Raw genomic sequence first — 24,383 nt, 5'->3', positions numbered from 1 at the left:
TCTGACGCTGCGCAAGGTCCTGGAAGGGAGGAAGAGCGACGCTGGCGTCATCGGAGCGCGACGCCAGGTCCTCAACCCCGACGATCGACTGCGGAGCCGCGGCCTACGGAAGAAGAGCATCGCAAGGTAGGCCACGGTCCACTAGGGGGGAGGAGGATGCCGGACACCGAGGGGAGCTCCACTGCCACAGCCACCGCCAGCGCAACCGCTGCAGCAGTCATGCCATTCACCATGCCCTATATCCCGGGGGCAACCTGGCTACCCCAGTACTCAGGGGAGTCACATACTCTAAATGACTTTAGAGAAAGACTGGATAGCCTCTTCCAGGTGTACCCCCTCACAGAAGAGCAAAAAGTGAGCATCCTGGTGGCCCAATTAATCGGGGCAGCCCAAAGGGAGGTAAAGTCCTGGCCACCTGGGAGGAAGAGGACTGTCAGAGACATACTAACCCGGCTGAAAGACACATTTGACACCCGCACCTCAGCCAAAATAAAACTAAGATTTTATGGGTGCAAACAACGGGCACATGAGAGTATAAGAGACTATGCTCTAAACCTACAAGAGGCCCTGAGAGCCATTAAGCAGGCAGACCCTGACAGCGTGGGAAATGAAGATAAGCTGTTGACTGAACAATTTATTGAGGGTCTACTGTGCAATGCCCACCGAACCCAGTTGCGGGCAATGGCCTTACAGGACCCTGACCTGGACTTTGCACAGTTCAAGGACAGAGCCATCCGGGTGCTCCGAGAACCGGCACCAGGTGGCGCTGTGACCCACAGGCGCCCTGCTATCACTTACCACCAGGAGACGGCGCCCTTGTCTGCAGGGCCTGTGGGAGCTGATGCGCAGGCTTTGAACAATGACCCGGCAACAGACCTGCACCATCAGGTCCAAGAGCTGACTAAGAGTGTTGCCGCGCTAACCAGAACTGTGCAGTCTTTACAGGTCTCTTCTCCAGGAAAGATCCAGCTGGCATCCGGACCGGAGGACGTCCCGTGGCGCCGACTGAGGAGGACCCCACCGGCCAGAGGAAGACCCAGCGACAGATACAACGAGGACGGACGACCCATCTGCCGCCGCTGCAATCAACCCGGACATGTGGCAAGGTACTGTCATTTAAACGGGCACAACCTGGGGTAGAGGGCCAACCCCCAGGCATAAGACCATCAGGCCCATCAAACTGGCGTGATAAATACGTAGGGGGACGTCCAATCTTGCCTGTGGTACTGGATGGCATTCCTATGAGTGCCCTACTAGACACCGGGTCACAGGTCACCACCATCCCGTACGTGCTCTTTAAACAGTACTGGAATGACTCGGACATAACCCGCTACCCAGATGACGACCTGAGTATCATCGCCAGCAATGGTCAGCCCGTGCCGCAGGTGGGATTCAAAGAGGTGACCATTAAGATCGGTAAAGTCGAACTGGCGGCACAAGGACTGATTATAGTGGACATAGACCGTCATGAGAGTCACCCTAGAATAACCTTGGGAACTAATGTGATTGAAAATTGTCTTGCAGAGGTGATTCTCATTTTACAGCAGGTTGCCAAGAACGCCAGTTCTGGCCAGCAGCGTGTGCTCCAAAAAGAGATCCGGGCACTGATGAAGCGGCAACAGGTGGAACTATCTGGTGGTGAGATAGGTAGCGTGAGAATGTGTGACCCGTTCCCTATTGCCATGCCCCCAAAAAGTGAGATGATGATTTGGTGCCGGGCAGCTATTGGTCTAAGAGGTAGAGACTACCAAGCAATGGTAGAACCCGTCTACTCAGACAGTAGGCCCACCATTTTGACAGCACGGGGGGTGGTCGATGTACGCCATGGGAGGGTGCCCGTTCGCATCATAAATATCGGGGAGAGAGAAGTACACCTGCCCCGGTATGCCACGCTAGCCAAATTGTTCACCATAAACCAGAATTCTGTACAGGCCGTGGAACCCTTGCCTCCATCTCAACCAGAGGAAGGTAACGGCTCTAAGAAACCAATGGAGGACTGGTGTCAGCAACTGCATTTGGGTACTGACTCCACTCCCTCACACCAAAAACAGGGAGTCTACCGGGTGGTTCAAGAGTACGAGAGAGTGTTTAGTAAACACCCGCTAGACTTCGGGCGAGTAAAGGGGGTAGAACACCACATCCCCACGGGAGACCATACCGACCCGTACCCCCTGCACACTATCAACACGCCAAGGGGATGCTTAGAGACATGAAGGAGGCTGGGGTAATCAGGGACAGCTGTAGCCCCTGGGTAGCTCCACTAGTCTTAGTGAAAAAGAAAGACAACACCATGAGAATGTGTGTAGACTACAGGAAGGTCAACCGTATCACACACAAAGATGCGTACCCGTTACCAAGGATAGAAGAGTCCTTAGCTGCATTAAAATCTGCTAACTTCTTCTCTACTTTGGATCTCACTAGCGGGTACTGGCAGGTTCCTGTAGCAGAGGCGGACCGGGAGAAGACCGCATTCACCACCCCGATGGGTCTCAGTGAATTTAACTGTATGCCGTTCGGGCTCTGCAACGCACCAGGAACCTTCCAACGGTTGATGGAATGCTGTCTGGGACACCGGTACTTCGAGACGGTCCTGTTATACCTGGACGATGTCATCGTCTATTCCAAGACCTACGAGGACCACCTGAAACACCTGGCAGAAGTGTTCGAAGCTCTGGCGAATTACGGCCTAAAGGTGAAACCCTCCAAGTGTCACCTCCTGAAACCAAAGGTGCAGTACCTGGGACACGTGGTGAGTGCTGACGGAGTGGCTCCCGCCCCTGATAAGATCACTGTGATTAAGGACTGGCCAAGACCCGCCAGCATAAAGGAAGTGCGGCAGTTCCTCGGGTTGGTAGGCTACTACCGAAGATTCATTCCCGGTTTCACCAAAATGGCAGCCCCTATGCAGGACCTCCTGATAGGTCAATCTCGGAAAGCCAAAAACCAGAAGCCGCCCTTTAGGTGGGAAAAGCTGGAAGAGGAGTCCTTCTGCCAGCTGAAGATGGCCCTCACGGGGGATGAAATCCTGGCATATCCAGACTACAGCCAGCCCTTTATCCTCCACACGGACGCAAGCAACATCGGGCTAGGAGCCGTACTGTCCCAGATCCAGCAAGGGAAAGAACGGGTAATCGCTTACGCCAGCCGAAAGCTACGGCCCACGGAGAGGAACCCTGAGAATTATAGCTCATTCAAGCTGGAGTTCCTGGCAGTAGTGTGGGCAGTGACCGAACGTTTCAAGCATTACCTTGCCTCCTCCAAATTCACCGTGTACACGGATAACAACCCGTTGACACACCTGGACACTGCAAGGCTCGGTGCCCTGGAACAGAGATGGATGGCCCGCCTGTCCAACTTTGAATTCACCATCAAATACCGGGCAGGACGCTCAAATGCCAACGCGGATGCCCTGTCTAGAATGCCGAACTTACCGGACGTAGGGGAAGATCCAGAAGATCTGGAAGAAGTTGAGCTCCCTGCGTTCCACCGTCATGGGATTACCCTGTATTCCCACCGTGTGAAGGACAGGCGCTCCGTGACGTTCAATCCCTTGCCCCACTACAACTGGGCGGAGACGCAAGACAGTGATCCCGCAGTCCATTTGGTGAAGGAAATGCTGACCCAGGCCGATGCCCGTCTTGACCCTGATGCTCCGGAGGAGACCAAGCAACTGTGGAAGGAGAAAAGTAAGCTGTTCCTCTACAGGGAGAAGCTGTGCCGGAGAATGGTTAACTCTCGAACACATGAGTTGACCTGGCAGGTAGTGGTCCCAAGACGAGACGCGGCTATGGTTCTGGAGGCATACCACAACGGAGCAGGACACTTCGGATGGAAGAAGCTGGAGTTCTTGTTGCGTGAACGGTTCTACTGGGTAGGCATGAGAGGAGCCATCGAGAGGTGGTGCAGAGACTGTGGCCCGTGCCACCTGAGAAGAAAGGACCGTGCCAGCCAGAAGACTCCCTTGCAGCCCATCATCACCAGACAGCCACTGGAACTGGTAGCCCTGGACCATGTGAAACTGGCTCCAAGCAGATCTGGGTATGTCTACGCCCTCACAATCGTAGATCATTACTCCCGGTTCCTGGTGGTGGTCCCGGTCAAGGACTTAACGGCTCAAACAGCAGCTAGAGCCTTCCAGCAGCACTTCTGCCGTCCACACGGGTACCCGGACCAAGTGCTGACAGACCAAGGACTGGCCTTCGAAGCGGAGGTCTTCCAGGAGTTCTGCAACCTGTATGGCTGCAAGAAGATAAGAACAACGCCCTATCACCCTCAAACCAATGGACTCTGCGAGAAGATGAACCAGGTGGTGATAGATCTGCTAAAAACGTTGCCCCTGGAAGAACGCAGTCTGTGGCCTGAGAAACTGCCCGATCTGGTGGACCTGTATAACCACATCCCTGTAGGTTCCACCAACTGTACCCCGGCTTACCTAATGAGAGCAAGACCTGGTAAGCTGCCTATTGACCTGGATATGGGAGTCCTGACGCCTGAGGACACCTCGCCAGAGGCAGACTGGGATACAGAACGGCAGCAGCAGTATCGGAAAGTACAGGAGAGCGTCGAGCGAAGTCTGTCTCAAGCTAGAGAAAGGCAAGAGAAGGCTTATAACTAGTGTTGAGCGATACCTTCCGATATCAGGAAATATCGTATCGGATTGGATCGGGCCGATACCCAAAAAGTATCGGATATCGCCGATTCCGATACCGGAAACCAATGCAAGTCAATGGGACACAAATATCGGAATGAAAATAAACCCTTTCTTTCCTTGTAGGTTAATTCTACATGAAGTAAAACAACTAAGAATAATGTAGAATGACATGAAAAGCCGGCAATTCATCAGCGGCATACACCGGTACCCGACAATTTACAACAGAAAGAATAGAGCTTCACACATAGATTAGATAGATAGAAACATGTCAGTCACATATATATGAAGTACAGTGACTGTGTTGCTTACTGTACTTGTCATTTAGTGTAAAGGATTTATTAAAAAAAATATTAGTGTTTTCGTGCACCGTCTCTTTAAAAAAGCCGGCCGGCAATTCAGCATCTGTACCCGACAATTTATAACAGACAGAATAGAGAATCACACATAGATTAGATAGATAGAAACATGTCAGTCACATATATATGAAGTACAGTGACAGTGTTGCTTACTGTACTTGTCATTTAGTGTAAAGGATTTATTAAAAAAAAATATTAGTGTTTTCGTGCACCGTCTCTTTAAAAAAGCCGGCCGGCAATTCAGCAGCGGTACCCGACAATTTATAACAGAAAGAATAGAGCTTCACACATAGATTAGATAGATAGAAACATGTCAGTCACATATATATGAAGTACAGTGACAGTGTTGCTTACTGTACTTGTCATTTAGTGTAAAGGATTTATTTAAAAAAATAATAGTGTTTTCATGCACCGTCTCTTTAAGAAAGCCGGCCGGCAATTCAGCATCTGTACCCGACAATTTAGAATAGAAGGAATAGAGAATCACACATAGATTAGATAGATAGAAACATGTCAGTCACATATATATGAAGTACAGTGACAGTGTTGATTACTGTACTTGTCATGTAGTGTTAAAATAAAGGATTTATTTAAAAAAAAATTGGCGTGGGGTTCCCCTTAATTTTAGGCTCTAGCGGAGGTTAAGCAGACAGCTGGGGCAAATGTTTGAAGCCTGGGAAGGGGGTAATACCCACGGAGCTTCCCAGGCTACTAATATCAGCCCCCAGCTGAATACCTAGCCTTTACTAGCTATTAAAATGGGGGAACCCCCCCAAAAAAATAACGTGGGGTCCCCCCTAATTTAATAGCTAGCACAGGCTAGGCAGACAGCTGGGGGCTGATATTAATAGCCCAGGAAGGGTGCCATGAATATTGGCCCCCTCCCAGGCTAGAAACACCAGCCGTCAGCCGCCCCAGAAATGGCGCATCCATAGGATGCGCCAATTCTGGCACTTAGCCTCGCTCTTCCACGCTGCCCTGGTGCGGTGGCAGGGGGTAATAGGGTTGGGGTTGATGTCAGCTTATAATGCCAGCTGACATCAAGCCCAGGTTAGTAATGGAGAGGCGTCTATAAGACACCCCCATTACTAACCCCATAGTGAAAGTTAAAAAAAACACAAACACCCAGAGTAAAGTCCTTTAATTGAAATAAAGACACAATTCTTTATTGTTCTAAATTAAACCATACTTACCATCACGCCCATTCCAGCTGAAGCCAACGATCTCCTGCAATAAAAGAAAAATAATAAAGCAACCTCATCCTTACCTTTCGATGGTTCCCAGGACAGCTCCAGCTCTGCTACATCGAGATGACAGGCTGGACCGCAGCAGAAAGCTGCCATCCAGCCTGTCATCCCGCAGACACTGAGAAGCGCAGGCATGCTTGCGCTCCTCAGTGTCTCTCTGTGACGTCATCCAGATGAGCCGAGTTCATGTCCAATGAACTCAGCTCACCTCATGCACGTCACTGACAGCGTGGGAAAATTCTCCTGCACTCAGCGCTTCAGCGTGAGAATTCTCCCACGCTGTCAGTGACATACATGAGGTGAGGTCATGTCCAATGAACTCAGCTCACCTCATGCACGTCACTGACAGCGTGGGAAAATTCTCACGCTGAAGCGCTGAGTGCAGGAGAATTTTCCCACGCTGTCAGTGACGTACATGAGGTGAGCTGAGTTCATTGGACATGACCTCGGCTCATCTGGATGCCGTCACAGCCAGACACTGAGGAGTGGAAGTATGCCTGCGCTTCTCAGTGTCTGCGGGATGACAGGATGGATGGCAGCGTTCTGCTGCGGTCCAGCCTGTCATCTCGATGTAGCAGAGCTGAAGCTGTCGTGGGAGCCATGGAAAGGTAAGGATGATGTTGCTTTATTATTTTACTTTTATTGCAGGAGATCGTTGGCTTCAGCTGGAATGGGCGTGGTGGTAAGTATGGTTTAATTTAGAACAATAAAGAATTGTGTGTTTATTTCAATTAAAGGACTTTTTTCTGGGTGTTGTGTTTTTTTAAATACTTTACTAGAAATTCATGGTGGTCATGTCTAATATTGGCGTGACCCCATGAATTTTGGGCTTAGGGCCAGCTGATAATGCCAAGCTGGCCTTAACCCCTTTATTACCCAGTGAGCCACCGCACCAGGGCCCTGGATGAGTTGGGTACAGCGCCAGAAGATGGCGCTTCTATGAACGCGCCATTTTCTGGGGCGGCTGCGGACTGCAATTTGCAGCGGGGGTGGCCCAGAAAGCTTGGGTCTCCCTGTGCTGCGGATTCCAGCTCCCAGCTGCCTAGTTGTACCTGGCTGGGCACAAAAATAGGGCGAAGCCCCACGCATTTTTTTTTTTTAATTATTTCATGCAATTCATGGAATAATTAAGAAAAAAAGGGCTTCCCTATATTGTTGTGTCCAACCAGGTACAAATAGGCAGCTGGTGGTTGGGGGCAGCCCATTCCTGCCTGCTGTACCTGGCTGGACACAAATATAGGGCGAAGCCCCACGTCAATTTTTTTTAAAATAAATCCTTTATTTTAACACTAAATGACATTTGAGGAGTTAATAAAGATGCAGTCCCTAAATTATTATTTATTTTTTAATTAATTTTTCCCAAAACTTTTGACGTGGGCTTCGCCATATTTTTGTATGCCAGCCAGGTACAGCATCCAGCCATTTTCCGGGGTGGCTGCGGACTGCAATTTTCAGCGGGGGGCAGAAAGCTTGGGCCTCCCTGCGCTGCAGATTCCATCCCCCAGCTGCCTAGTTGTACCTGGCTGGACACAAAAATAGGGAGAAGCTTCACGTATTTTTTTTTTTTTTAATTATTTCATGAAATTCATGAAATAATTTAAAAAAATTGATGTGGGGCTTCGCCCTATATTTGTGTCCAGTCAGGTACAGCAGGCAGGAACGGGCTGCCCCCAACCACCAGCTGCCTATTTGTACCTGGCCGGACACAACAATATAGGGAAGGCCTTTTTTTCTTAATTATTTCATGAATTTCATGAAATAATTAAAAAAAAAATACGTGGGGCTTCGCCCTATTTTTGTGTCCAGCCAGGTACAACTAGGCAGCTGGGGGCTGGAATCTGCAGCGCAGGGAGGCCCAAGCTTTCTGGACCCCACCCGCTGCAAATTGCAGTCCGCAGCCGCCCCGGAAAATGGCGCATTCATAGAAGCGCCATCTTCTGGCGCTGTACCCAACTCATCCAGGGCCCTGGTGCGGTGGCTCACTGGGTAATAAAGGGGTTAAGGCCAGCTTGGCATTATCAGCTGGCCCTAAGCCCGAAATTCATGGGGTCACGTCAATATTAGACAAGACCGCCATGAATTTCTAGTAAAGTATTTAAAAAAAACACAAACACCCAGAAAAAAGTCCTTTAATTGAAATAAACACACAATTCTTTATTGTTCTAAATTAAACCATACTTACAGTCACGCCCATTCCAGCTGAAGCCAACGATCTCCTGCAATAAAAGAAAAATAATAAAGCAACCTCATCCTTACCTTTCCATGGCTCCCACGACGGCTCCAGCTCTGCTACATCGAGATGACAGGCTGGACCGCAGCAGAACGCTGCCATCCAGCCTGTCATCCCGCAGACACTGAGAAGCGCAGGCATACTTCCACTCCTCAGTGTCTGGCTGTGACGGCATCCAGATGAGCCGACAATGAACTCGGCTCACCTCATGTACGTCACTGACAGCGTGGGAGAATTCTCCTGCACTCAGCGCTTCAGCGTGAGAATTTTCCCACGCTGTCAGTGACGTGCATGAGGTGAGGTCATGTCCAATGAACTCGGCGCACCTCATGCACGTCACTGACAGCGTGGGAGAATTCTCACGCTGAAGCGCTGAGTGCAGGAGAATTTTCCCACGCTGTCAGTGACGTGCATGAGGTGAGCTGAGTTCATTGGACATGACCTCGGCTCATCTGGATGACGTCACAGAGAGACACTGAGGAGCGCAAGCATGCCTGCGCTTCTCAGTGTCCGCGGGATGACAGGCTGGATGGCAGCGTTCTGCTGCGGTCCAGCCTGTCATCTCGATGTAGCAGAGCTGAAGCTGTCCTGGGAACCATGGAAAGGTAAGGATGAGGTTGCTTTATTATTTTACTTTTATTGCAGGAGATCGTTTGCTTCAGCTGGAATGGGCGTGGCGGTAAGTATGGTTTAATTTAGAACAATAAAGAATTGTGTCTTTATTTCAATTAAAGGACTTTTTTCTGGGTGTTTGTGTTTTTTTTAAATACTTTACTAGAAATTCATGGCGGTCATGTCTAATATTGGCGTGACCCCATGAATTTCGGGCTTAGGGCCAGCTGATAATGCCAAGCTGGCCTTAACCCCTTTATTACCCAGTGAGCCACCGCACCAGGGCCCTGGATGAGTTGGGTACAGCGCCAGAAGATGGCGCTTCTATGAACGCGCCATTTTCCGGGGCGGCTGCGGACTGCAATTTGCAGCGGGTGGGGCCCAGAAAGCTTGGGTCTCCCTGCGCTGCAGATTCCAGCCCCCAGCTGCCTAGTTGTACCTGGCTGGACACAAAAATAGGGCGAAGCGCCACACATTTTTTTTTTTAATTATTTCATGAATTTCCTGAAATAATTAAAAAAAAATTGACGTGGGGCTTCACACTATATTTGTGTCCAGCCAGGTACAGCAGGCAGGAACGGGCTGCCCCCAACCACCAGCTGCCTATTTGTACCTAGCCGGACACAACAATATAGGGAAACCCTTTTTTTCTTAATTATTCCATGAATTTCATGAAATAATTAAAAAAAAAAAAACGTGGAGCTTCTCCCTATTTTTGTGTCCAGCCAGGTATAACTAGGCAGCTGGGGGATGGAATCTGCAGCGCAGGGAGGCCCAAGCTTTCTGCCCCCCCCCCCCCCCCGCTGAAAATTGCAGTCCGCGGCCGCCCCGGAAAATGGCGTGTTCATAGAAGCTGGATGCTGTACCTGGCTGGCATACAAAAATATGGCGAAGCCCACGTCAAAAGTTTTGGGAAAAATTTATTAAAAAATAAATAATAATTTAGGGACTGCATCTTTATTAAGTCCTCAAATGTCATTTAGTGTTAAAATAAAGGATTTATTTTAAAAAAAAATGGCGTGGGATCCCCCATAATTTTAGTCTCTAGCGGAGGTTAAGCAGACAGCTGGGGCAGATGTTTGAAGCCTGGGAAGGGGGTAATACCCACGGAGCTTCCCAGGCTACTAATATCAGCCCCCAGCTGAATACCTAGCCTTTACTAGCTATTAAAATGGAGGACCCCCCCCAAAAAAATGACGTGGGGGCCCCCCTAATTTTAGTCTCTAGCGGAGGTTAAGCAGACGGCTGGGGCAGATGTTTGAAGCCTGGGAAGGGGGTAAAACCCACGGAGCTTCCCAGGCTACTAATATCAGCCCCCAGCTGAATACCTAGCCTTTACTAGCTATTAAAATGGGGGACCCCCCCAAAAAAAATGACATGGGGTCCCCCCTATTTTAATAGCTAGCAAAGGCTAGGCAGACAGCTGGGGGCTGATATTAATAGCTCAGGAAGGGTGCCATGAATATTGGCCCCCTCCCAGGCTAGAAACACCAGCCGTCAGCCGCCCCAGAAATGGCGCATCCATAGGATGCGCCAATTCTGGCACTTAGCCTCGCTCTTCCACGCTGCCCTGGTGCGGTGGCAGGGGGTAATAGTGGTGGGGTTCATGTCAGCGCCAGCTGCCATGAAGCCCAGGTTAGTAATGATGGCCGTCTATATGACACCCCCATTACTAACCTACAAAGTGTTAAAAAGAAAAAACACACTACACCCAGAAAAAAAAATTTTATTTGAAATAAAACACCATTTTATTTAATTCTTAGTTTACTAAAAAAAAAATAGTTACCTGTCCACGTTCCTGCGCTCATCTCCCATGCACAGCTGTCACATCTGGAGATGGTGACAGCTGTGCATGGCTGCTGTAAGCTCACGCTGCCGGGAACACGTCCGCTCCCGGCAGCGGGAGCCACTGACTGAGGTCACCGGAGTGCATTCAGGCAGCGCAGCTCCGGAGACCTCCTTTACGGCAGTGCTGTACCGTGGGAATTTCTCACGATACAGCAGTGCCGTAAAGGAGCTAACCGGAGCAGCGCTGCCTGAACTCCGGTGAACCCTTACGGCCCCGTCATTCTAGCGGCGGCAGCGGTTCAGAGCGGTCACATTCTATGTGGCTGCTCTGAACTGGAGATCTTCGTGGGACACTCGTGGACTGCTACGGAGGGGTAAGGATAAGGTTGTGGTTTATTATTTTATATTTTATTACAGGAGATCGATGGCTTCGGGGAATTAGGTGTCTAGGTGAGTATAGGTGTAGTTTTTTATTTTTTACTTTATTTTAGGTGGCGATCGGCGGGGACAGGTAATGTATGAACTAATTTCTTTTAGGTAACCACTGGCCACCAATGACATGTATTTAAAATTTATTGGGGACACAGTAGGGCAATTTAAATAGCAGGATCAGGCTGATGGGAACTACTGCTCCCATCGAGCTGATCCTGCTGGCAGGAGTGGACGGGGGACAGACATAGGCCGATGGGAGTAGTAGTGTCACATCGGCCTATGTCTGCCTGCACGCACAGACACCCCGCACACACACCCGCACACACACACCCCGCACACACACACACCCCGCACACACACACACACCCCGCACACACACACACACCCCGCACACACACACACACCCCGCACACACACCCCGCACACACTAATCATGACGGGTTTGGGAGGAGTGGCTGACCTGTGCGGCCGTGGGAAAGTTGATGTGAGTTCATGCAGTCAAGCATGAACTCACATGAACCCTCTGAGGGCACCGCGGCTACTTCAAATTAACAGCTGATCGGCATCACCTGATACCTCAGCTGTTCATTTGAAATAACCGGCGGGAAAGCGCAGCACAGAACGGGAAAGCCGGCGGTGAAGTCTTTTCACTGCCGGCTTCCCCGCCCGGGTCCTTCGCTCCTTGGTGCTGCACTCCCCGCCCGGTCCTAATTTACGATTGGGATTGGAGGTGGCGAGGGGAGCGGAGGATCGGGGTGGGAGGCTGCGGGGAAGCAGTATGGGGCTGCGTGATTGTTTAAAAGCCGGCGGCTTTTTACCGCGCGCCGGCTTTTAAACAGTCAGGAGAATTCTCCCACGCTGGGATGGCATTCTGATGACAAGCTGGATCGCAGCTGAGCGCTGCCATCCAGCTTGTCATCCTTCACAGACACTGCAGAGCGCAGGCATTATGGGAACTTCCGATTCCGGTATTCGATATTATAAAAGTATCGGAATTAAGTATCGGAATTCCGATACAGTGAATATCGGCCGATACCCGATATTTCAGTATCGGAATGCTCAACACTACTTATAACCAGTATGCTCCCGCTGTTCCCCTGGTACCTGGAGAGCAGGTCTTGAAGAGGAAGAGGCGGCTCCACAAGTTGGACGACCAGTGGGAGAAGGACCCGTACACCGTACTGCCATCAAGCCATGAGAACCCAAAAATCTGCGTAATCAGTAAGGATGGAGGAGAAACCACAGCCATTGTCTCCAGAGACCACCTGAAGAAGTGTCCCGAGCAGCTACAAAGCCCTGAAGAAGATCAAGAAAACCCTCAACCCGCAGAGGAAAGGGAAGAAATGATCAGTACCATACTCGGAGACTTCCCCCGGTCTTGGACACAAGTAAACGGCGCTGTCGTGGTACCCGTCCTCACCTTTCTCCAGCCAGCCCCGCAAGTGCCTACAGAGGAACCGGTAGAGCTGGAAGAGCAGCCGGCCCAAGAGGCAGAAGAGTCCACACCAGCAGTACAGGAGGATCAACCCTCTGCTAGTAGTGAGCCTGCCGTGCCCCTAGTGAGCCAAAGAGTGCGCAGAAAGCTGCCCAGCTTGCCCATAACACCTCCTACACCCTGTAGTGCAGAACCAGTTAGTGAGCTCCGTAGGTCCACTAGAGTCACTAGAGGTCAGATGCCCGCTCGCTGGAGAATCTAAACCAATGCCCTGTAAAGTTGACTGTTTATTGAAAAATGTTTATGGTTTATGTTTGTTGCCTGTTACTAATTATGTTTCTCAGTTACCCTGCAGATTTATTTGGACTAACAGGTTATGGACACTGGATAACCGGAACAGTTTTGTAGATAGTTGCACCTTGGTGCCTCTTGCGAAGACGGTCGCAGAAGAGAAAACCTGTCTGGCGTGGCCTACTTGCGGCCCAAAGTAGCTAGCTCTACCCTTGCAGCCACGCCCAAGGACAACGCAAGGGGTTTGCTTTGGACAGGTCCCCTATTCTGTGCCAAGACTTCGCCTTGTTGGGTGACATGGACACCCCTTTGTTTCATAAACTTCACCTTGGGTGATATGGACACCCGGTCACGGAAACACCGTGACCTCTACAGACTAAAGCTTCTTGTAAATATGTTGTCTTGTTATTGTTATACCTTGTATTTATGTTTCTTTAAAAATGTGTTTAGTCCCGGAGTACTAAAATTTACTAGGGGGGAATGTGACACCCCAGGGGTCTGGTTGCCACAGTAATAGAGATATTATGTCTGAGAGCAAGTGGGAGGTTTCTCTGGTCAGGATCCCTAAGCATGCAACACGGTCCGCCCAGATCTGGGAGGGGAGGAATCTGCCCTTATAAACTGGGTCTGGGGCGGGATTAGGTGAGACAGAGCCTGCAGAACAAGCAGAGCAGTCAGAGCCTGGAGAGGGAAAGGAAGAACTAGGAGCTCTGTAGGAGCAGTAGCAGAAGTCCAGGGGCTGGAGCTGAGCAGAGCTCGCCCTGGACAAGGACACTAAAGCCGGACACAGGAGTCCGAGGCTGTGGGGACTGATCTACACCCAGCAGCAGAAACCAGCCGGCAGGGGATTCCAGGTCCTCTGGCCATAGAAGCCCAGAGGCTCAGTCACAGAGAAGGGACCAGCGCCGCCATCCAGGAGCGGAGGCTAACAGAAGGCCCCAGGTCACCAGCCATACGGGTGAGCACCACACGGTATACTCAGGGACGTGGGCTACTTGTAACCGCTGACAGCAAGGTAGCCAGGAAGAGTGCAGATTAACAGGGAGGCCTACAACTCCACCTGGCCAGGGGAACTCCTGCTTGCTCGCAGACTGACCAGGCCCCTTATACTAGCCAGTACTCCCGGGAGGGTCTGCCTTGTACCATCAGTAAAGACCCTGAACTGCACCTCACGTCTCTGTGATTCCTTGCCGCTCCTGCACCATTAGCACTGGGACCCTCACACCATCACTCCCATCATCTTCCACATTAGCTGCCCTGAGGCAATACTTCTCCCGTGGGGAGTTATCCCATACTCGGCTGCGCAAACAACATCAGCCTCAGTGGTCGGCAGCGCAGTGGTGGTCCCCACTGACCGCAATCCACGGGTGGCGTAGTCGGACATTTGCTATACATTAAGACTGCCACTGGTTTGACCACCCTGGGCACGGACCGGGTCACCGCCACGGAGAACTACAACCCCCAGCGATCAGGCTCCGGGTATTCCCCCTGCACAGCAGCAGCAGCACAGGCCCAGGGGGCGCGTCATAATCACATGGTATAAGATACACATACACTAAATAAACACCACCAAGAGTCAAGCTGCACAAACCACAGGGCCACCTATGGTAGCATTAACACATATATGGCTCAGTGGTTAGCACGATATACGGTGGCTCAGTGGTTAGCACTGCAGCCTTGCAGCGCTGGGGACCTGGGTTTAAATCCCACCAAGGACAACTTCTGCAAGGAGTTTGTATGTTCTCCCCGTGTTTGCTTGGGTTTCCTCCGGTTTCCTCCCACACTCCACAGACTGATCGGGAATTTAGATTGTGAGCCTCAATGGGGACAGTGATGATGATGTCTGTAAAGTGCTGTGGAATTAATGGCGCTATATAAGGGAGTAATATAAATATATCATGAGCAGACACTAATATGCATTTTACCTAATACAGACCTCCAAATAAGTGTCAGATTGCTAATTGATAATTGGTAATTGCATTGCCCGGCTGCAGGTGTCAATATTGTATTTCTTGGTAATTACCAAGCAGTGTTTTAAGGTTGAGGGAAATTATATAGAGGAGAAGATATATACATTTAGATTTTACATTATCCATAATTTCCTATTACTTCAATATAAATATTAGCTAATAACCCACCTTTTGCTGACAACTTCTCTTGATATTCCCTTTGACAACCTCTTTTGTATGTCCTCGGTCACGGTCATAAAATACTCACATGACCTAAACAGTGCGCGGTTTTTTTCAAAGAGGTTGGCGGCTCTCACATTGTAAGTCATGAACCTACGCACATGTTTTAGGTAGTTGAAAATGGTCTGATTTGCCAGATTCAGCTTTGTAAAGAAGGAGTTGACTTTTTCTACATCTTTTACAAAGTCCAGATTGGCAACCTTGGGGTTCATGTAAAAGAGGAACCTGGCGACATCCTCAACTTCCTGTCTGAAGTGTCTCACCCCCAAGGTGTGCAGTAAATAGTTGGCGAAGCCCACCAGCAGTGGGTCCTGCAGAGAGTGGCGGTTGTAGAGTCCAGCTGCCAGCATCTTCTTTCTTGTATCTGCTGTCCATTTTGTCTGCAAGGCTCTGTAATTGGTGAGAAATAAAGAAACAGCTCAGGCATTAGACATTTTTTAACCAATTCTCCCTTTACTACTTTTTGTCACAGAACATAACATATAGCGAACTAGCAAACCTGTGTAGTGAGCTGGCAGGCTCTGGCTGTTCTGTGATCATTGAAATAGAGTCTGTTACAGAAATGATTACGCAGGATGATGTTGCCACCTTGTGGCCAGAGGTTGCACCTGCACAGGGTGTGATGACAGAGAAAAAGACTGAGCCTCCTGTGTCCGGCCCTAGAGAGTCACGTGACCAAAGTGGGAAGCAGGAAAAAGCGCGCGAGGAGTTTGCTGTGGTCTGTGAAAAGAGCCAGGACAGTGTGCAGGCCCTCGTGTGTGGCGCAGGAGAGACTCTCAACGGGATTTCTTTTACCTGACACCATATCCTCGGGGCCTTCCCCAGCTTCTTCACTGCTGAGGGATACAGCTATTACACTCCCTGCTACTGGAGTGTGGACTACATAAGGGATCCACCAAAGCTGCTATCCGGATCAGAGAGACTGTAAGCGGGTCCTCTGGCGAGAGGCCGAAGTATTCCCTCCTTTCAGCGTAATTTGTTGTTCCTGTTTTTTTCTCCGGCTGGGACGCCCTCCTGCAAAGACAGACAGGCCTGCGACGGGGGACACATCCTTCTGGAGTAAAGGACTGGTAACGTGTGAGTAGGGACAGTGAGGGTCAGCTTATCACTACACGTTATTACTGTGAATATTTACGGTTGTCATTTATTGTTTTTCTTTGCTGTGTTAAAAATGTATACGAGTAAAGATACAGTTATCAAGATGGAGTCTGTGTGTGGGGATCTTGCTTGGCCAGATCATAGATACCAATGCGCGGCCTTCCCCACGGTCACTTCATCTGGCGTAGTCGGCAGGATCTGTGACCAACAAGATTCCCACCCAGGCCATGTGTACAGTCAGAAACCCCCGCCGGTGTCTATTGTGAATCAGGTCAGGAAATTTGGCGGACGAAACTACCCTGTACCAGAGTGGGCGGAACAAGTCCGGATACTGGGGGAAATGTATAATATTGACCCTAAGACCTTGGCAGAAATGGCGGTACTGACGCTAGAGGGGGAGGCATGGACGACAGTCAGACTGGAGACGGTCAGGGGCCAGCGTACAGTAGATGATTTGGTGCGGGTGCTGGAGAACACCTATGGGCCGACCACATACCAGGGAACACTGCGACACATGTTCTTTAGACGGATGCAGCTTGAATGGGAGGATATTCCCCAATATGCGAACGCCCTTCAGGTACTCCTTGAACAAACCTGTGGAAAAGGGGAGCAACTAGCTGGTATGGCTTCTCGTGACCTGGTACTGAGAGACCAATTTGTAATAGGACTGAGAGACCAGTATCTTAACCGCACGTTACAGGACTTGATCCGGATGATGCCGGCTCTTACTTTTGCTGAAGTCAAACAGGAAGCCATAGAACGTTCAAGGGGACCCGTCATGGATGTGGGGATTCAAGGTGCTGCGTGCAGATCCATATCTGACATTAAAAATCCGAACAGTGACACGGAAGACCTGAAACAGATGGTAGCAGACTTACAGAGACAGATATTACAGTTAACATTAGACCGACAGGGAGACCAGCGAAGACAGCCTAGTCGTCCCGTGGGACAGTGTTGGTCATGCGGTGATCCTCGCCATAGGGCAAATCGTTGTCCTCAACACTTCCCTCCGCAACAACCTCCGTCGCACCAACGAACAAACCCTCAGTCACCCCAGCGAAGGGAATTTCGATCAGACCAGCGAATTGAACCCCAGCCATATCCACAAGCAGAGCTACCACGCCGGGCCTCACCACAATGGCCGCCGTTAAACTAGACACCCCTGCAGCTGAGGCTCGCGCAGCAGGGGAGGCCAAGGAGAGGGGTGTGGAAAAACAGAGCCGATGGCGGAGTGCTCTTGCCTCGAATAGCCCGACACTTGAAGTTGTCCTGGAAGGAATTGCCGTACAGGGACTGATGGACACCGGGTCACAAGTGACCACGATCTCTGAACAGTTTTACGAAAATTACCTCAAACCAAGAACTGCTCGTGACCCAGACACCACCATTAAGATTATTGCGGCTAATAATCTACCCATTCCAGTGACCGGAGTTGCTTGGATGGACACAAAGGCCTGCGGACAGGACTTAGGGAAACGAGGGATCGTCATCGTCAAGGAAGGTTTCGGCTCCGAGACCCCAGTGATAGTTGGAATGAACATCTTGAAAGACCTGGATCTTATGCTGTTGACAAGAAAAGGACCCAAATACTGGCAGAAAGTCACCAAACATAAGCCGACTCGTCTGGCGTTCCAGCGCGTAATCCGGACCGTTGGACTTCAACAGATGGCAGAGGAACAACTACCCCTAGCCGCCATTACGGTGCCACGCCGTACCCGGATTACTTTGCCCGCTGAAAAAGAGACAGTCATTTCCTTACCCCTTAACACCCACCGACAACTTGAGGGGGTTGAAGTGTTGATCGAGCCGAGGACCCCAAGTGGGGGTAAGCTAAACCCACTAGTTGCTCGCACTCTAGCTGTCGTGCGGAACGGGAGAGTCCCTGTCAGGCTAAACAACACCGCAGACGTAGGCCTAGCCCTTGAAGCCGGCACTCAACTTGCCCGGGTATATGCTCTACCCACGGAAGTGAATCCCATTGGACCCCTAGAATTCACCCCGTCTACAGAAGGCGACTGGACGGTAACCGTCTCAGCCATAAACGCTCAAGTAGACGATGAAGACATTGGGCGAAAACTACGGGAAAAAGTGCAGCTAGACACGTCTCAGTACACCGAACAAGAAGTGTTTCAAGTGGAGGAACTTCTGCGGGAACACCAAGACTCCTTTGCAAAGCATGACACAGACTTTGGGTGTACCACCAGTATCCAGCACGAGATACCCACGGGCGATACCCCCCCTATCCGCGAGAGGTACCGGCAGATACCACCTCAGCAATACCAGGAGGTGAAAAGCCTGTTAGAATCTATGCTACACGCCGGAGTGGTACGTGAAAGCCAGAGCCCGTGGGCTGCACCCGTGGTGATAGTCAAAAAGAAAGATGGTTCCCTAAGGTTTTGCGTGGACTACCATAGGCTGAACGCTTGCACTATCCGGGACTCATATCCACTTCCTCGGATCGAAGAGTCACTGACCGCCCTGAAGAAGGCCAAATATTTTTCGTCCCTAGACCTGGCCAGTGGATATTGGCAGGTTCCAATGAGTGAGAAGGACAGGGAAAAGACCGCCTTCATCCTTCCCATGGGCCTGTATGAGTTCGACCGGATGCCGTTCGGCTTGAATAACGCACCGGGGACCTTTCAGAGACTAATGGAACGCTGTCTGGGGGACTTCAACTTTGAGTTTACGCTGATATACCTTGACGACATCGTGGTATACTCCGCCACCTTTGAAGATCATCTTCACAAGCTTGGCCAAGTGTTCCAGCGCTTGAGGTGACACGGCTTGAAGTTGAAGCCCAGCAAGTGCCGTCTGTTCCAGCAGGAAATCGACTACTTGGGTCACCGGATCTCGGCCGAAGGCGTCCAGCCCTCTCCGGAGAAGATAGCAGCCGTTCAAGAGTGGCCGCAGCCAACTACCGTCAAAGAAGTCCGGGCTTTTCTGGGGCTAGCAGGCTACTACCGTCGGTTTGTCAAGGACTTTGCTCGGCTTGCTGAACCACTGCATGAGGTTCTCCGAGGGACCGCGAACAGCCCCAGAGGACGACGCATCAGTTGGGGGCCTGACCGAGAAAAATCCTTTCAGGCACTTAAGGCTGCTCTAACATCACCCCCTGTTCTGGCATATGCAGACTACACATTACCGTTTCAGTTGCACACCAACGCCAGCCTTCAAGGTCTAGGGGCGGTCCTCTCTCAAGTTCAAGATAATAAAGAACGCGTGATAGCCTATGCCAGTAGGTCTCTCCGTGACACCGAAAAGAATCCCGTCAACTACAGTTCCTTCCGCTTGGAACTCTTGGCTCTGACTTGGGCTATGACGGAGAAATTTGCCGGCTATCTGACAGGAGCGGAGGTGCTGGTCATGACGGACAACAATCCTCTTGCGCACCTAGAGAATGCCAAACTAGGGGCAATGGAACAGCGCTGGATGGCCAGGCTCTCTAGATTCCAGTACAAAATTAAATACAGAGCGGGGAACGAGAATCAGAATGCTGACAGCCTGTCTAGAGTGACATCATCCCCGCCAGTGGGGGACCGGGATGAAGAGTTGGAGGAAGATGAGATGCCTGACTTTGCCCGGCTCGCAAAGCAAATAGAAGATAACCGCCAGTATGCTGTAGGAGGGGTTGAAGCCGTAGTGGGATCTCCCCTGTCCCAGCAAGAATGGGCCAAGCTTCAAGATCGAGATCCCGAGCACGTCTTACTGAAACAGTATGTGAATAAACAAGAGAAACCGCCCTCCGAAGTGCGAGCCCGACTATCGACCAGAGCCTTGGCTCTGCTTGCCCAGTGGGATCGGCTGATTGTGAAAAATGGAGTCCTGTGTCGCAGGGCCCTTTTATCCCATATGCTGGAGGAGTGTTTGCAGATTGTCTTCCCGGTGCAGTTGGCCCATGAGATGGTGGGCGAAGCTCACAGGAGGAACGGCCACTTCGGCATAGACAAGACCCTCCGGTGGACCCAGCAGTTCATTTTTTGTCCGGGGCTCCGTAAGTTGGTTGAAAATGTCTGTCAAGCATGCCGTACCTGTGAATTCCACAAGTCTGCAGAGCAGCGTGCCCCCGTCCAGACTATTAAGACGTCGAGGCCCCTCGAGCTGTTGATGGTGGACTATCTGTTGATCGGAACGGCGAATAGTGGCTACCAGTACTGTCTGGTGATGGTGGACCACTTCACGAAATTCGCTGTCACTGTTGCTACCAGGGATCAGACTGCTGAATCAGCTGCACAGGCTATCTGTCAGCAATTCATTCGGGTCTATGGGTGTCCGGAGCGGCTACACTCTGATCAGGGGGCTTGTTTCGAAGGGCGAGTCATTGAAGAACTCCAACGGATGTATGGAATCAAGAAGTCCAGGACCACCCCTTACCATCCACAAGGGAATGGCGCGTGTGAACGCTTTAACCGGACCCTCTTACAACTGATCCGGACTTTGGCTGAAGACAAAAAGCCCGACTGGCCTCGATTCCTCCCGGAACTGCTGTGGGCCTATAATAATCAGGTCCATTCCGTCACCGGATACACCCCATACACCCTTCTCTTTGGCCGTCCAGGCAAAGACATCCATGAGTTGCAACTGTCTAGCTCCGAAGAAGATACCTGTGGTACCTATCCTTCCTGGCTACAAACACACCGCCAGAGAATGGAGACTGTCTACCGGCTAGTAGGCCGACAAATTCAGGATCAAGTGCACGCTGACCCACTTCCGGTACAAGAAGACCCACTGAATGTAGGTCAACTGGTCCTAGTCCGAATAAAGAAGCCGCAAGGGAAACTCCAGCCCAAGTGGGAGACCGAAGTCTATCGAGTAATTGGACAGCCGTACCCCGGTGGCCCCGTCTATCGAGTGCAGGGCGAAGACAGCGGCAGCATCCGAACTTTGCACCGTAATATGTTGCGCCCCTGCCGTTCCCAGCCTGGCTCCCCTACTGTGATACCTAGAGAGATGGATATCACTAATACTGTCGGAGACACTGACCCCGGGGATGTAGAGACTGAACGCATGCCTACCCCTGTCCGTCCGACTGACGCACTTGAACCAACTACCTCCTCTACTGACATGTTGACTGGGAAAGAGAGTGGGGTGACTGATAGGAGAGAGGGGATCCAACCCGTTAGGCGGACAACGAGGACCACTGCAGGGGTACCTCCAGGACAGTCCTACAGAGACCAATATGTGTGGCCCTCTTCCCAGCCGCCCCCTGTCACATCCACAGCCATCGCCGCCCTGGAGCCGGTCGTTGACAGGGACTGCCAACCTTTGAGTGGGGGGGGCGTGTAGTGAGCTGGCCGGCTCTGGCTGTTCTGTGATCATTGAAATAGAGTCTGTTACAGAAGTGATTACGCAGGTTGATGTTGCCACCTTGTGGCCAGAGGTTGCACCTGCGCAGGGTGTGATGACAGAGAAAAAGACTGAGCCTCCTGTGTCCGGCCCTAGAGAGTCACGTGACCAAAGTGGGAAGCAGGAAAAAGCACGAAAAGAGTTTGCTGTGGTCTGTGAAAAGAGCCAGGACAGTGTGCAGGCCCTCGTGTGTGGCGCAGGAGAGACTCTCAACGTGATTTCTTTTACCTGACACCATATCCTCGGGGCCTTCCCCAACTTCTTCACTGCTGAGGGATTATTACACTCCCTGCTACTGGAGTGTGGACTACATAAGGGAATCCACCAAAGCTGCTATCCGGATCAGAGAGACTGTAAGCGGGTCCTCTGGCGAGAGGCCGAAGTATTCCCTCCTTTCAGCGTAATTTGTTGTTCCTGTTTTTTTCTCCGGCTGGGACGCCCTCCTGCAAAGACAGACAGGCCTGCGACGGGGGACACATCCTTCTGGAGTAAAGGACTGGTAACGTGTGAGTAGGGACAGTGAGGGTCAGCTTATCACTACACGTTATTACTGTGAATATTTACGGTTGTCATTTATTGTTTTTCTTTGCTGTGTTAAAAATGTATACGAGTAAAGATACGGTTATCAAGATGGAGTCTGTGTGTGGGGATCTTGCTTGGCCAGATCATAGATACCAATGCGCGGCCTTCCCCGCGGTCACTTCACCTGTATGATCGACCATCAGCCACAGTCAGGCTTGCAATATAAAGACATAAGCAAAATGATGTCAGCTTGTAGATTAATTACATAGTGTTTCATGTATAAACATAAGAGTCAAATAAAATGGGTGGATCAGCTCACCAGTTAGTAGACCACAAGGTCCAAGAGGAGTAGGTGCGGTGGACGGACAGAGATCTTGGGCCTACACCCAGGCTTAACAAGCAATATCAATATAGGAGGAAGGCCAGCAATGGTCAGATGGAAAGAGGAGATGAAAAATAAAAAATATCCAATATTTCTCCTCCTTCCATCTGACCATTGCTGGACTTCCTCCCATTTTGATTTTGCTTGATAAACAAAGAGGCATATGGCCTCCTTAAGGCCAGAGGTTTCATAGGTAACAGTTGAAGGAGAATGGGGGAGAAGGAGGATGGGGGAGGGAAAGCCAGGGTATACAAGGACATACAGAAGGGTGCACATTTTATGTCAGAAAAAGAGTTTAGCAGTGCTAAGAGGATATAGGCCATGTATACATACTGACCTCTGTGTGGTTTGATCGAAACCCGCTTCCTCCACATTTTCTTCGTTGTGACCTTCCTCAGGTGGCAGTGTAAGTTCAACATCTCTGTGACCTTCTTCTCTACTGTCTTCTTCCAGTCTTCTTTCTTGTTCTTCATCATCATCAGCATGCCAGTATTCTGTAGGCTCTTCAGGCTCCAATAGGGTGGGTACATTTTCAGCATCATCTTCACGCTCTTCATGTGCCGGTGTAACCTCCATTTCTTCTTCTGTCTCCTCTAGGACCAGTACACCTGCAACGTTCTCTTCTAGCGCCTCAGTTTCAGCAGTTTGCTCAGATGAAGCACCAGGTGTAGGTGGTGTAGAGGTAGACGGTTTGTTGAATATTAAAAACCCTCTTTCTTCCAAGAAGGGGACCACATTCTCCAGGGATCCAAGAGACAGGATCTCTTCATAATCGATAGCTGTTCCCTTGGATGCAATGTTGACCAGAGTCTTTTTGGCCGATTCCAGAGTAGCTTCTCTCTCATCTTTACTGCTCAGTCTCATACATGTCTGCTTTAAATGGGTAGAGAGGATTTTCTGTGGCCTGAAGCATAATGGGCAAGTCTTCGGAGTTCGGTTGTGACTGTTAAAAAGGCAGAGAAAATAGTTACTAGATGCTCCATTTCTGATGGTCCAAAGCTTATCCATAAGAAAAGCAACTCATGGAAGTATGAAAGTACACAATTACACCAAAATCACTATGTACACTCTAATGAAAATGTATCAAAAGCAATTGTTTAGCTGAAGCTTATTTTATGACTAAAAATTATAATTTAAAATGATAAATTTGATCATATTTATTCAATTATTTAAAGGATATATCCAGGCCTGTATCTTCCGCTAGGCACCAGGGGTCCTGTACCTAGGGTGGGGGGTGGAGCCATATTTGGGATTTAAAGAAAATATATATCTCTCTATCTATCTATATCTCTAGGTCCGGTGCCTAGGGTGGTGGGTCGTGGGGGCGGAGCTAGGCTCAGGATTTAAAAAAATAAATATATATATTTTTTAAATTTCCCCTCCCTTCCCCAGACTCCATAACAAAACCGGAGTCTTCGCCAGCATGTGGGGGTGGGCGGTTATCCCTGTACTTATTCTTATTAGTGTCTTTAAGACGCTATTTCAAATGAAAGTCGGTGTGCGCCGGTAGTTTCGGGGTTCGTGGAGATCAGCTCCCTGAGCCCTCGGGCTGTGGCGTGCGCACGCTGCTGATGTCACTGCGGCACCATGAGACCTCATCACGCTGCTGACATCAGTGCAGAGTGTAGAGTGAGAACCTGGGGAGGGGGGAGAAGCAATATGGAGAACCTGGGGAGGGGAGGGTGATGCTGCAGGGGGCGTGCCCACTTAAAGTGCCTAAGACAGCATGAATACCAAATACGGCCCTGGATATAGCCTCCATGAGAAGGGATATTTGAACTTACACTTTAGCAGAATTCATGCTTGA

General features: G+C 50.4%; 1 protein-coding gene across 1 annotated transcript in view; it reads right to left on the bottom strand.

Moving 5' to 3' along the window:
• LOC141167629 (uncharacterized) overlaps window positions 1-23,513 on the bottom strand; it is a 30,826-nt gene extending 7,313 nt beyond the window's left edge. Inside the window, exons 1-2 of the mRNA XM_073655010.1 lie at window positions 22,914-23,513; window positions 15,181-15,621 (exon numbers count right to left, since the gene is read on the bottom strand). Coding sequence (XP_073511111.1) covers window positions 15,181-15,621; window positions 22,914-23,440 — 968 coding nt within the window. The 5' untranslated portion in view covers window positions 23,441-23,513. The remainder of the gene's footprint in view (window positions 1-15,180; window positions 15,622-22,913) is intronic.
• Between the last annotated feature and the right edge of the window lie 870 nt (window positions 23,514-24,383).

The sequence above is a fragment of the Phyllobates terribilis genome, unplaced genomic scaffold (assembly GCF_046119375.1).
Source record: "Phyllobates terribilis strain yellow unplaced genomic scaffold, ASM4611937v1 Scaffold_11__3_contigs__length_659146591, whole genome shotgun sequence".
Lineage (NCBI taxonomy): Eukaryota > Metazoa > Chordata > Amphibia > Anura > Dendrobatidae > Phyllobates > Phyllobates terribilis.
This window is presented reverse-complemented; position numbering and strand designations above follow the sequence as displayed.